General features: G+C 52.7%; 1 protein-coding gene across 1 annotated transcript; it reads right to left on the bottom strand.

Annotated features, from left to right (window-relative positions):
• Positions 1-197: 197 nt before the first annotated feature.
• On the bottom strand, positions 198-12,945 carry DDOST (dolichyl-diphosphooligosaccharide--protein glycosyltransferase non-catalytic subunit). Its single transcript, XM_068967676.1, has 11 exons — positions 12,753-12,945; positions 12,440-12,550; positions 4,031-4,117; positions 3,090-3,193; positions 2,902-2,996; positions 2,546-2,639; positions 2,215-2,363; positions 1,546-1,693; positions 902-1,022; positions 674-780; positions 198-588 (listed from the first exon to the last, which is right to left on the bottom strand). Exons 1-11 carry the CDS (start codon positions 12,904-12,906, stop codon positions 439-441), a joined length of 1,320 nt encoding a protein of 439 aa, XP_068823777.1. The 5' UTR covers positions 12,907-12,945; the 3' UTR covers positions 198-438.
• Between the last annotated feature and the right edge of the window lie 1,018 nt (positions 12,946-13,963).

Genomic DNA, 13,963 nt, shown 5'->3' with positions numbered 1-13,963 from the left:
CATCTCTGTGATGTCCCCACTGGCCTTTATTAACCCGACTTTACTCCCCTTGACATTCAGCAGCTGTGTCATTTCCAGACTTCAGCAAAACTGAAAAGGGCCACTTACTACTTTATACCTCTTCATTTCTCAACAGCAACCCCCCATCAGCAAAGTACAAGAGGGGTCAGATGAAATGTGAGGGCCGTGTTTCTCTTTATTTTAGAAATGAGAGTCGACGTCACATATGAAAAAATACAGTTAGCGTTCAAGATGGAAAAACAAATTATTCCCTAACCCTCCACCCCTTGGTACTCAATGTTCCATCTCCCACTGAGGTAAAGCTGTGCCATTGTCCATGGCTTAAAAAAAAAAAAAAAAAAACCACCAGAAAGGCGGAAGAAAACCAATTCTATGAAAACCCTCCGCCTCTTCCCAGGAGTGCAGGGCGCCAGCCCCTCAGTCGGACTTCTCCTTCTCCTTCATGTGCAGGAAGACCACGCTGAAGATGAAGAGCCCGAGCATCATGGAGAAGGCGCTGGCGTAGTAGGGGTAGGCCGAGGGGATGAAGCGCTCGTACTGCGTGTGCTGCAGCGGCCGCACCGACACCTGCCAACGAACGGCAGCAGTGCCGGGCCCTGGCCGCGCGGGGGGCGGGGCGCAGGGCGAGGGGCAGGCAGGGAAGGGGGCTCACCTGAGTGGAGGAGTACAGGTGCGTGTAGCCTAGCCGGTTGTAATCCACTTTGAACTGGAACACACCGTACACATCAGGCAACTTGAACTGGACGCTGTATTTGCCACCTGGGGAAGAGCCAAGACATACAGCCAGGAGGGGCTTCCCGGGCCATCAGTGAGCTGCCCGAGCGCCAGACCGAGGCAGGGATGGGCTTCCAGAGCTGTCTCTCGCAAGAGCTGCGCTTACCTTTCCTCTTCAAGAAGGTCCTCACAAAAGGATCGATGCGGACAAACTCTAGCTGAATGTCATCACCATCAAAGGGGACCCACTTGCCATCTGAGAGCTGTTCAATGACGATGCTGTACTCCTGAGACAAGCAGCTGGGGTAAGCCCGGTGGCCAGTGACCAGCAGGACAGCCTCGCCTTCAGCTGCACTGAATCCTCCCATGACTCGGGCAGGCCCCCCCGCCCCCACAGTGGAGACGCACCCCAGTGGCCCGGCCCTCTGACCTGCCCGCGGGAGCCTGCACCGAACAGTGCCCTCCCTGAGTGCACTGGCGCGCCTGAGCGGCCCTGCTTCCACAGTCACCACGTGAGCCTCTCCTAACTGATTCTCCAGACCCCACTCAACGTGAATTCTACTCCCACCGGAGTAAGCCAGCAACCCCCTGCCCCGCTCTGCATTCCCACAGCAAAAGCACACCTCCTCCACAGAAGGCCGCCTGTTAGGGTGAGTTTATATGCCAGGCTCTCTGCACCTGAGCTGACTTCTTAGGGTGCAGATGAACTTATTCAGCCTCCTTTAGGCACTTCAGCACGGAAGTATTAAGTGGTTTTAAGCAGAATCAACTTGGCCCAAACCCAGGGCCCCTCCAGCGCCAGGCTCTTACCACTAGGTCAGTGACGGTGTAGGCGTTGGGTGGCGCTGTCTCGCCCACCCGATGATGGGACACGGGCCCCACCCGGAGGACCCCCTCCTCCTTGAACACCCAGCGGGAAAGGGCCACAGCCAGCTCGTAGTTGCCAGTCTGGGAATACCTGCAGGAGAAACGGAGAGGCTGCAGCCGGGGACCGACTCCCTTCCAGCGGTGCCTGGTAAACCAGTCACCAGGCACCAGACAGACCACACCCAGCCAGGCCCTGCCTGAAGGCCACACACATCTGGGATCCTGCTTGAGGGGAACACAGGAAAGGATGACAGGCGTGACACGCTGCTCTGGGTGTCAGCTACGCGGTAAGTGCACAACTGCCAAAACATCAGTGACAGGAGTTTGAACAAACTCCTGGAGATAGTGAAGGACAGGGAAGCCTGGTGTGCTGCAGTCCACAGAGTCGCAGTCAGACACGACTTAGTGAATACACCACCACCACCACCAAAACCTCTCCAGATAAGTCATTACTACCATGAAAAGTCTAGATTGCCAACAGCAGCAATAAAGTGACAAAGTCTTCCAAAAAGCACCTGAAGATACTCAGCCTCCAACACTTTCAGCTAAAAAGCTCCCTCCTCCCTGTCCGCACAGACCCACCCCTTGGCGCCCCCTGGCCCCCGCGTCTACCTCTGGGAGCCGGGTGCGGCCTTCTGCACCGCCGAGTTGAAGAAGGCGTCGCTGAAGAAGTCAAGGGAGCCGCTGAAGATGACCCGGGCGTTGTTCCGGGCCTGCAGCCCCGCGACGAGAAGAGTGTTCTTCCCCACAGCATGTGGGTACTGGTGGCAACACGTGGCATCAGCCAGGAGGGCTGAGACACCCCTGCCACCCTTGCCCCCGCCCACCCATTCCTCATCCCACTGCCTCCGCCAAGGGGCTCTCCCGCTTGCTGCGCACTTTCGGATAAAAAGCGCTGCCCAGGCCCAGGAGCTGGAGGCCTCGAGGCTGCAAAGGCCCTCACCTGGGTGATGGGTTTATCTGGGAAGAAGGAGTAGGAGGTGGAAGAGCCTGTCAGGATGTCCAGCACCAAAGGATTGTCAGGGTCAGCCACCATCCTGGAGAAGGAAAGGAGAATCGCCCAATTCTGACCCCCAAGAACTGAGCCCAAAGGACGGGGGTCCTCCAGGAGTCACTTCTTTACAGGAATTCATCACACTTCCTAAAAGCCAAACCCCGAGCCCTCCTCTTGCTGTGACGATGCAATCTGACTCAGTGTGACATTTAATCTCACCCACGTGCTCTGGGGGAAAGAAAGCCTCCCGACAAAAGTGACCCCTTCTTCCCCCAGGCTTCTGCCGGACTTTCCTGCTCACTCACCCCACACCCCGAAAGAGGATGGGATTCAGAGATGATTTCCCAACGATGGTGGGGGCCTTCAGCAGGTTCTCTGTGTCAGCCACGATGAGCGTGTGCTACCCGAGCAGAGGGACATCGGATCAGGAGAAGGTTCCCCAGCCGGGGGGCCCCTCCCAAGCCTCTCCTGGTTTCGAGGCTGAGCTGGTTACCTGGCCAAGGTCTGAGACGTCGTAGTTGTGATGGTCGATGACAGCTGTTTTCTCTTCGTCGAACTCAATCCCACACTCACTGCCCAGCTCTCGGAGAGGGTCGCCTGCACAGACCCGAGAGACTCCTGACTGAGCCCAGAAGCCAGGGCCCTGGGCCGAGCAGTGTCCCTGCTGCCAGCATCCCCACGACTCACTCTGCCAGTCACCCCCGGGCCCTGCGGCCCTACCAAGCCGGGCGCAGCCCCCACGACCCCTGGGCAACAGCATGGTGTTCTGCCTGCGGGAGTCAGGATCTAAACTTAAAACCACCACCACCTGACCCCCTCTCTCCGCAAGTACACAGCAAGCTTGGTTCTGCACAAAAACTTGCTTTGAAGCAAAGTAATTACCTCGGGCAAACTTCATCTGGATGAGTCTAGACTTACAAAGTTTCTCTGATCTTCATCAACACCCAACAAAGACCCCACCCAACATGGTTTTAAAAACCTACCCACCCTGGAGAAAAGGAAACGAGAGTAGCCAGGGGGTGCTCACTGGTGCAGCTGGTGGTTAACTACATGGGGTTCAGGATCGTACTCCTCTCTCCCTGCTTCTAAGTATCTTTGAAAATGTCCAAAATAGGAAACAAAAATCTGTTAATCTTCCCTCTTGCCTTCTTTTTGTGAGAGCCGCCAAAAAAAGCAAAAGAAACAAAAGGAAAAAGCAAAACGAAGGAAAAGAAACACAGGGGTCCCAGCTCTCAGACAGGACGTGCTCCTCACCTCCCTGGCTCTGGTCACAGGAAGCACAGGAGGGACTGAGGACGCTGCACTGCCTGCCCACCCTGGCTGGGCTCCCCCACCTCCATGCCGCAAATGCCCACTTGGCAGTTTCCAGGTGTAAAGCTCCCAGCTCCCTGGAGAAACGGTGGGAGACGCCACAAGCTCCCGGGCCAGACTCACCGATGTCTGAGCTGGCAGCCACCAAGACACTGCCTCCACCGTCGATAAAGGCACTGATGGTCTCCACATTGATGTTTCCTCCAAAATCTGAAAGAAGTGCCAGACTCAGGACCCAGAGGGTTCCTCTCACTGCTCCTCTGCCATCTGGGTGGGGAGGGTGACCCACAGACCGTGCTAAGTCGCTTCAGTCGTGTCCGACTCTTTGTGACCCCATGGACTGTAGCCCGCCAGGCTCCCCTGTCCATGGGATTCTCCAGGCAAGAATACTGGAATGGGTTGCCGTGCCCTCCTCCAGGGGATCTTCCCGACCCAGGGATTGTGCACTGGCACGTGGGTTCTTAAGCAGCTGAGTCCCACCAGAGACCAGGCACAACCAATTACAAAACAGCACCCTCTGGGCGCCCAAACCAAGAGGGACCTCTCCCATACATGTCCCGACAGGGCAATGTTCCCAGTTCCTCAGTGTGAAGATCCAAGAATAATGGCTCAAATTCGTAAACCTTTAGAAGTACAAATGAAACACTCAAACACCTACCAATCACAGCTGTCAAGTCAGTCATACACATTTCAAGTCGCACACGCACTATTCATCTAGAAATGCCACGGTTTTTCACTCCCATTCCATGAAACAAGTTGCAGCGGATCACCTGCACCTTTCCATCCGCACCTCTGTCTTCCCTTGAGCCGCTCCTGGGGCCCCTGGCCGTTCTCCAGAGCCCATCCAGCTCACCTCAGTGAGCCCGCCTGAGAAGAGGCACCCCTGAACCTCAGGATGCTGCTGTCACATGACCCGGGTATCCTCTGCCCGACACGAGAAGTTTCCCCCTGCTAACCCTACAGGTTTAGGTCCAGCACAGTCACAGCAGGACCACTTCATATACTGTTTTAAAGTGAGCACCAAAAAGGCACATGAACTTTCAGCACCTGTAACTGTTAAGACCACACCCTTTTCTGGTCAGAGGGTCAGGGGACGGCCATAAGCACCCAGAACTGGCACTGAGGGGGGCTGCAGCAGGCTCAAGTGCTGAGTTGCTTAAGTCGTGTCAGGCGCTCTGTGCCCCATGGTCTGTAGCCCGCTAGGCTCCTCTGTCCTGGGGATTCTCCAGGCAAGGATACTGGAGTGGGCTGCCAGGCCCTCCTCCAGGGGATGTTCCCCACCCAGGGACGGAACCCAGGTCTCCCGCATTGCAGGCGGATTCTTTACCATCTAAACCTCCAGGGAAGCCCCTGACGTTCAGCACGAAGCAGTGGCTAGAGTGCTCAGTGACTCACCTTTTCATTACATGAGAATTGCTTCCTGTGTGCTGGGAAGAAAAGGCAGGACAAGGGGCTGGCGTACATGGATGCTGGCCAGGGAGACGCCGGGGACGTGTGTGTGAGAGCAAGGCATCTGGGGGCACGGGCACCCGGGCACTGAGAACGGCAGGTGCCACGCCCCTGAGGCAGGCGACTCGTCACCAGGGAGCCGCCCAGTGTGGCAAAGGGGGCGAGGCGCGGCGGAGGAAGCCGGGCACTGCCGCTTCTGTGGGCTCTGTGCCAGTGGCCACGGGGGAGCCACCAAGGCCTTTAAGCAGGAGACCAAGATAATCTCCTTGTGGGGAGAATTCCTCTCCCTTGAGGGGAATCAGGAGCAGGGGTGAGGATGGACGCAGTGACAGGGGACCACTGCAGTCACCCAGGCAGTGAAGAGTGGCGTCTGTACCCCAGCAGTGGAGGGGGTGGTCGGCAGGAGGCAGGAAGGAGGGGGAGGAAGCAGGGCAGCCCTGTGCCCCCACACCGAGGGCCAAGCCTGATGACGGAGGGAGGCACGAAGGATGGCGCCACGATCTCTGCCCGAGCAACGGGAAGGCTGGAGGTGCTGTTCACCCCGACTGGACACACAAGTCTGTCCACTACCTCCACTGGGCAGTTAGAAGTGAGCTCACAACGTTAAGTCTGTAACAACGTGAACATGAGGATGGCCCTCCTTTCTGAGCGGTGACTTTCAGGAGAAAGGAAAGCACAGGACTTTACCGGTCGACAGAACATCTTAGTCGGGTGGGGGGCACTCAAGCCCTTACCCCACACCGAGCCACCCATCCAGCCGCCTCCAAAGAGGCCAGGCAAATCCTTAGGCAACGTAAACAGCTGCTTGGTCCAGCACAGGGCTTCCCAGCAAGGCGATTCTGCCACTCAAGGCAATACCCGCAGACGCTTCTCGTCACCAGGGGAAGCAGGCTGCTGGTACCTGGTGGGTAGGGGCTCAGGACGCTGCACGGACCAAGACGGTGCCCATAACACAAAATCATCCAGCCCAAAGTGTCAGGAAGCTTGCTGCTGAAACTCCAGCACAGTGACAGACGACGAAACTGATGATTTATTGTTGTTTAGTCACTAGTGAAGTGAGCGAGTGAAGTTGCTCAGTCATGTCCGACTCTTTACGACTCCATGGACTGTAGCCTACTGGGCTCCTCCATCCATGGGATTCTCCAGGCAAGAATACTAGAGTGGGTTGCCATTTCCTTCTCCAGGGGAACTTCCTGACCCAGGGGTCGAACCTGGGTCTCCCGCATTGTAGGCAGACACTTTACCGTCTGAGCCACTAGCGATGGGTAGAAAATTCAGCCAGGCTCCTTAGTCCATGGGATTCTCCAGGCAAGAATACTGGAGTGGGTTGCCATTTCCTTCTCCAGGGGATCTTCCCGACCCAGGGATCGAACCCATGTCTCCCGCACTGCAGGCAGACACTTTAACCTCTGAGCCACCAGGGAAGTTTAGTCACTAAGTTGTGTCCAACTCTCTGCAACCCCATGGACTGCAGCACACCAGGCTCCTCTCTCCTCCACTATCTCCCGGAGCTTGCTCAAATCCACGTCCCTTGAGCTAGAGATGCTGTCTAACCATCTCATCCTCTGTCGTCCCCTTCTTCAATATTTCCCAGCATCAGGGTCTTTCCAACGAATCAGCTCTTCACATCAAATAGCCAAAGTATTGGAGTTTCAGCTTCAACGTCAGTCCTTCCAATGAATATTCAGGATGGGCTGGTTGGATCTCCTTGCAGTCCAAGGGACTCTCAAGAGTCTTCTCCAACACAACAGTTCAAAAGCATCAATTCTTCATACCTCAACTTTCTTTATAGTCCAACTCTCACTTCCATATGAATGAAACTGAGATACCTGGGCTTAACTCAAGGCATCATGCCTTGAAAACCCAGTGAACAGTATGAAAAGGCAAAAAGGACCATTATATCTACTACTTTGGGCAAGAATCCCTTAGAAGAAGTGGAGTAGCCATCATAGTCAACAAGAGTCTGAAATGCAGTACTAGGGTGCAAACTCAAAAACGACAGAATGATCTCTGTTCATTTCCAAGGCAAACCATTCAATATCATGGTAATTCGAGTCTATACCCCAACCACTAATGTCAAAGAAGCTGAACAGTTCTATGAAGACCTACAAGACCTTCTAAAACTAAAACCAAAAAATGATATCCTTTTCATCATAGGGGACTGAAATGCAAAGGTAGGAAGTCAAGAGATACTTGAAGTGACAGGCAAGTTTGGTCTTGGAGTACAAAGTGAAGCAGGGCAAAGGCTAACAGTTTTCCCAAACGGACACAGTAGTCATGGCAAATACCCTCTTCCAACAACATAAGAGACAACTCTACACATGGACATCACCAGATGGTCAATACTGAAATGAGACTAATTTATATGTTTTGCAGCCAAAGTTGGAGAAGCTCTACACGGTGAGCAAAAATGAGACCGGGAGCTGAGATCATGAACTACTTATTGCAAAATTCAGACCTAAATTGAAGAAAGTAGAGAAAATCACTACACCATTCAGATACGACCTAAATCAAATCCCTTACACTTATACAGTGGAAGTGACAAATAGATTCAAGGGATGAGATATAATAGACCGAGTGCCTGAAGAACTACAGATGGAGGCTCGTAACACTGCACAGGAGGCGGTGATCAAAACCATCCCCAAGAAAAAGAAATGCAAAAGGGCAAAATGGTTGTCTGAGGAGGCCTTACAAATGGCTGTGAAAGAAGAGAAGTAAAAGTCCAAGGAGAAAAGGAAAGATACACCCATCTGAATGCAGAGTTCCAAAGAATAGCAAGGAGAGATAAGAAAGCCTTAAGTGAGGAAACAACCGAATGGAGACAGAGATCTCTTCAAGAAAATTAAGAGACACCAAGAGAACATTTCATGTAAAGATGGGCACAATAAAGGACAGAAATGGTATGGACCTAACAGAAGCAGAAGATATTAAAAAGAGGTCGCAAAAATACACAGAAAAATTGTACAAAAGAGATCTTCATGACTCAGATAACCACGATGGTGTGATCACTCACCTAGAGCCAGACATCCTGGAGTCCAAAGTCAAGTGGGTCTTAAAAAGCATCACTACCAACAAAGCTAGTGGAGCTGATGGAATTCCAGTTGAGCTCTTTCAAATCCTAAAAGATGATGCTGTGAAAGTGCTGCACTCAATATGCCAGCAAATTTGGAAAACTCAGCAGTGGCCACAGGACTGGAGAAGCTCAGTTTTCATTCCAATCTCAAAGAAAGGCAATGCCAAAGAATGCTCAAACTACTGCACAATTGCACTCATTTCACACACTAGCAAAGTAATGCTCAAAATTCTCCAAGCCAGCCTTCAACAATACGTGAACTGAGACCTTCCAAGTATGTTCAAGCTGGTTTTAGGAAAGGCAAACCAGAGATCAAATGGCCAACATCTGCTGGATAACAGAAAAAGCACATTCCAGAAAAACATCTACCTCTGTTTCATTGACTACACTAAAGCCTAAGACTGTGTGGATCACCACAAACTGTGGAAAATTCTTAAAGAGATGGGAATACCAGACCACCTTACCTGCCTCCTGAGAAATCTGTATGCAAGTCAAGAAGCAAAAGTGAGATCCGGACATGGAGCATCAGCCTGGTTCCAAATCAGGAAAGGACCACGTCAAGGCTGTATACTGTCACCCTGCTTATTTAACTTCTGTGCAGAGTACATCATGAGAAATGTCAGGCTGGATGAAGCACAAGCTGGGATCAAGACTGCTGGGAGAAATATCAATAACCTCAGATATGCAGATGACACCACCCTTTTGGCAGAAAGTGAAGAAGAACTAAAGAGCCTCTTGATGAAAGTGAAAGAGGAGAATGAAAAAGTTGGCTTAAAACTCAACATTCACAAAACTCCTAATCATGGCATCTGGTCCCATCACTTCATGGCAAATAGATGGGGAAACAATGGAAACAGTGACAGACTTTATTTTTTTAGGCTCCAAAATCACTGCAGATGTTGACTGCAGCCCTGCAATTAAAAGATGCTTTCTCCTTAGAAGAAAAAGTATGACAAACCTAGACAGCATGTTAAAAAGTAGAGACATCACTTCGTCAACAAAGGTCCATCTAGTCAAGGCTATGGTTTTTCTATTAGTCATGTACAGATGTGAGAGTTGGACCATAAAGAAGGCTGGGCGCTGAAGATTTGATGCTTTTGAACTGTGATGTTGGAGAAAACTCTTCAGAGTCCCTTGGACTGCAAGGAGATCAAACCAGTTGATCTTAAGTCAGTCTTGAATATTCATTGGAAGGACTGATGCTGAAGCTGAAGCTCCAATACTTTGGTCACCTGATGTGAACTGCCAATTCACTGGAAAAGGCCCTGATGCTGGGAAAGACTGAAGGCAGAAGAGAAGGGGACAACAGAGGATGATGGTTAGATGGCATCACTGACTCGATGGACTTGAGTTTGAGTGAATTCCGGGAGTTGGTGATGGACAGGCAGGCCTGGCGTGCTACAGTCCATGGGGTCACTGAGAGTCAGGCACGACTGAGTGACTGAACAACAACAAATCCAGGCAAACCCTTCACCTTTCTGAGCCCGTTTTCCCATCTTTAAAACAAGGACCCAGTGTTTCCCGGGTACAGAGGACACGCTGAGCATCCTTCTCCTGTACCCACTACTGCGCGTGCCTTCAGAGCTTCCAGATCCCAGAAGAGCAAGGAACCCACTGACACGTGGAGGAGGCAGCCAGGCCGGGGTCCTCACACCTAAGAGGGCCTAGTGGTCACAGTACCACAGAAGGGCACTCAGAGCCCTTACCCTGGACGCGACTTATCCTGAACACCCCCGACCTCCAGAACACGCTAGCCTTCTCCCTAGGGGTGTCTGAGATGGTTTCCCTCAAGATTGGTCCCCACCCTGCAAGAGACAGAAAAGTTGACCACAGAGATGCCGGGCAGGGCTTCAAATAACACTGAATCTGAGACATTATTCCATTTATTTTCCCTGCTTTCTCCATCGAGAATGGTCACAGTTCAATGCTGGCCTTAACACTTCTCTCAACCAGCTCATCTCCTCTTTTAAGAGGACACCTCAGGTCCAAAGCCTGCAGCAGGTCAAGAACCAGCCAGAACTTGACGGCACTGCATTCATCCTGTTTATACTTTCCTCCACCGAAAGCAAACGGTGGTGCCATACTGGCTTTCCATTCTCAGTGGTGACAACGGGTTCATTACTAGTTTTCTTTCAAACTGGGCTTGCCTTTTTTTTTTTTTTTTTAAAGCAGGTCAATTTGAAGAAAAACATTACTATCACAAACATGGAAAGTGGTAAAGATCATGGAAGCGGGCACGGAAATGACTCCGGTTTCTGAAGCAGTATGTTAGGCTCTGCCATTCCTCCCGCTAACAGCAGCCTACCCCAGCCTCCTCAGCCCACCTCTGCCACCTCCCTCCCTCTCAGTGACCCTTCCAGGCACACTCAGATAGTCCCCCCACTCCATCTTGGGCATTCTGACATGTGGTTTGGTAACTCATTTCCAGTCCTTATTTATATTTCCTCACAGACAGGTTGAAAGACTCCTCAAGGGCAGGCTCTGTCACTATTCGGTACTGCTTTCAGAGTTCCAACATGGCAGCAATCCAGCAAACACCACTTAACCTGCCAAAGGCATCAGCTGCCTGCCTAGCCAACTTGAAGATTTTAACGCACACCTGAACTTGCCTCCGAAAAGCCAATTCCAAAGGCACACGTTACAGGGGAGTTGGGAGCACCTCGCCAAGTAATGGGAACTTAGGGGAAAAAAATACATCAGGGGTTTGGCAGATCCCAATCTCACATGAACCACAAAGAAAGTCGATGCCAGTGAAGTGACAGCCTTTCTAAGCTTCATGAGCTGAACAGAGAGATGGCGGTCCTGACTTCCCCTGAACAGGGACAAATTGTGTCCTCTGAGAAAAAGATAAACTGAAGCCACTAAAGAAGAGAATGACTAGGATGCTCACTGAAAAAGCACAACAAAAAGGGAAACAGCCAAAGGAACTGGGGATATTTAGTCTGGAGAAGAAACAACTGAATAACTCCAACTCAGGAGCTGATTATGCAAAGGCTACACCTCTAAACAAAATAAGCATTAGACCTATTCTCTTAGGCCCTGGGGAGTATCAGAAAGCCTTTTCCTCCTTGCCCCAAATAGACAAAGCGGGAAGTGGGAGACAAATTTCAGTTTAATACATGATCTTCTTAACAGAGTTGTACAGTGGTAGACTGAGTTGCCTCCTAAAACAGTAAGCTGTCACAGGAATGTCAACTGGAAAATCTAGTGAAGATGTTCATTTGGTTCAACAACTAGTCTTCTGTTAAGCCCTGGATATATCCACCCAGCCTCAAATAGGGGTTTGGACTAGGTAATCACTAAAGGTTATTCTCAGCCTAACTATGACTCCATCTGAATTCTCAGGATCAACTACCACCAATGCCCCTTTATAGAAAATCATACTTATGGTACAGCCATTTTCTCTTTCCACACAGGCAAACCTAAGGGGAGCGGGGGTGGGGTGCTGGTGAAGGAACATTAACGGAGAACACCCACTTCTCAGAGTAGCAGAGCCAGGAGTTCTAAGGTCTGCAACAACACTTGACCCCACAGTCCTCAGCTGTGTCTTCTGGTAAGGACATATCCTCTCCTAAGCCCAGAGTGAAGTGAAGTGAAGTGAAGTGAAAGTCACTCAATCGTGTCCAACTCTGCGACTCTATGGACTATGGAGTCCGTGGAATTCTCCAGGCCAGAATACTGGAGTGGGTAGACTTTCCCTTCTCCAGGGGATCTTCCCAACCCAGGTCTCCCGCATTGCAGGTGGATTCTTTACCAGCTCAGCCACAAGGGAAGCCCAAGAATACCGTAGTGGGTAGCCTATCCCTTCTCCAACAGATCTTCCTGACCGAGGAATCGAACCGGGGTCTTCTGCATTTCAGGCAGATTCTTTACCAACTGAGCATTAGCGTTTTCCTCTTCTCCGGGAGCAGCAGGCGCCCAGGGCTGGCGACCCATTCCATCCCAGGACATACCCAAGATTCTGAAGAAAGCTGCTAAGTCAGAGTTCTGGGGCGACCCGCAGTCCTTACCTTCTACCGAAGGAGAGAAGATGATGAGATTGTCATAGAGAAACTCCCCGTACTTAATGAGAGACAGGCTGGGGTCATCTGCGGTCTTGAATGTGAGTACAAAGCCGCGATCTGGAAAAAGAGAACGAGGGAGCTGAGGCAGATAGGAGGCAAAGAGAAACCACCACTGCAGAGACCATGACCGTCCTGCCCCCGTCCCCCCACCAGCCTCCTGGCGGCAGGTCGGACCTTGAAGGCGAGCTCGGGTGGGAGGGAGAGGGGTCGGTGTCTCGGGGCTCAGGGACCTTTCCACCGCATCGGGCCCCAGTCTCACCCTTCAGGCTCCGGAAGAAAAGCGAATGCGTCTCCCGGAGGTTGAGGTTGTCAAGCAGTACCAAGGTGCGGGGACCGCTGGCGCCGGCCAGGCCAAGCAAAGTCAGCAGCAGCAGCCACCAGCCGGACCACACACGGGCCGCGCAGGGCGCCATCTTCCTGCTCCAAAGAAATCAGGCGCCTGGGCACCGGAAATGCCCTTTCCGTGGTCGCCCAATCAAGGCTCGTTGTCTTGGAGTATGACCCGGAAGTGATTCGAGATCGCCGGAGCCGGGGATCCGGAGCCGCTGGTTGGACGGCGAAGCGCGAGGAACCCGGCCGGAAGTGTCCCTATGGGAGGCGGGTTCTCAGCACACTATTGGTGAAAGCGGCGCGCGGTCCCGCCCCGCCACGAGAGGAAAAGGCTCAATCCTAGAGAGACAGCTCTGCGGCCGCGGCCAATCAGTAGGACCGAGAGCCCTTGGGTTCCGCCCGTTGCCGGCGCCCGCCAGAGTCCCCGCCGGCTTCTGCCTCCTCTTCCGATTGGCCCTGGTTTGGGCCGCGGCGTTCCGGTCAGGGTCTGGGCCGCAGGTTAGCTGACCCGAGACAGGTTCGACTGGAGCCAGGCCCCACCTCCACTGTCTCCAAGAGGGGAGGTGGTTGGAAAAAGGCCGGGGACTGGTCACGGGCGTGGGGGCTGCGGGAAGAGGGCCGGAATCTCTCCCGCTGCTCACGGACGCGGGGCCGGCCCACCCGGCCTGATGAGGCCGTGTGGACTGGGCGAACATTCAGAACCGCTAGCTGGGCGCATGCTCGCACCAGCCCTGTAACTTGGGCGCTTCTCCGGTTTTCAGGCTGCTTCTCCTGGTGGCTCAGAGGGTAGAGTGTGCCTGCAGTGCAGGAGACCAGGGTTCGATCCCTGGGTCGGGAAGATTCCCCAGGAGAAGGAAATTGCAACTTACTCCAGTATTCTTCCCTGGTGGCTCAGAGGGTAAAGTGTCTGCCTGGAATGAAGGAGACCAGGGTTCGATCCCTGGGTCGGGAAGATCCCCTGGAGAAGGAAATGGCAACCCACTCCAGTACTCTTGCCTGGAGAATCCCATGGAGGGAGGAGCCTGGTGGGCTACAGTCCATGGGGTCGCAAAGAGTCGGACACGACTGAGCGACTTCACTTTCACTTTCCAGTATTCTTGCCTGGAGACTTCCATGGACAGAAGAGCCTGGCGGGCTGCA

Source organism: Capricornis sumatraensis, chromosome 3, assembly GCF_032405125.1.
Source record: "Capricornis sumatraensis isolate serow.1 chromosome 3, serow.2, whole genome shotgun sequence".
NCBI classification, from domain to species: domain Eukaryota; kingdom Metazoa; phylum Chordata; class Mammalia; order Artiodactyla; family Bovidae; genus Capricornis; species Capricornis sumatraensis.
This window is presented reverse-complemented; position numbering and strand designations above follow the sequence as displayed.

What these genes read in the sequence shown, in the direction of transcription:
- DDOST (XM_068967676.1), bottom strand. Translation starts at nt 12,906, where the DNA reads ATGGCGCCCTGCGCGGCCCGTGTGTGGTCCGGCTGGTGGCTGCTGCTG. An exon ending in CTTCTCTCCTTCGGTAGAAG is followed by an intron (nt 4,118 to 12,439) that starts GTAAGGACTGCG and finishes CACTTCTTTCAG; the next exon opens with ATTTTGGAGGAAACATCAAT. An exon ending in GCCGCACCCGGCTCCCAGAG is followed by an intron (nt 1,694 to 2,214) that starts GTAGACGCGGGG and finishes TTTCTCCTGCAG; the next exon opens with GTATTCCCAGACTGGCAACT.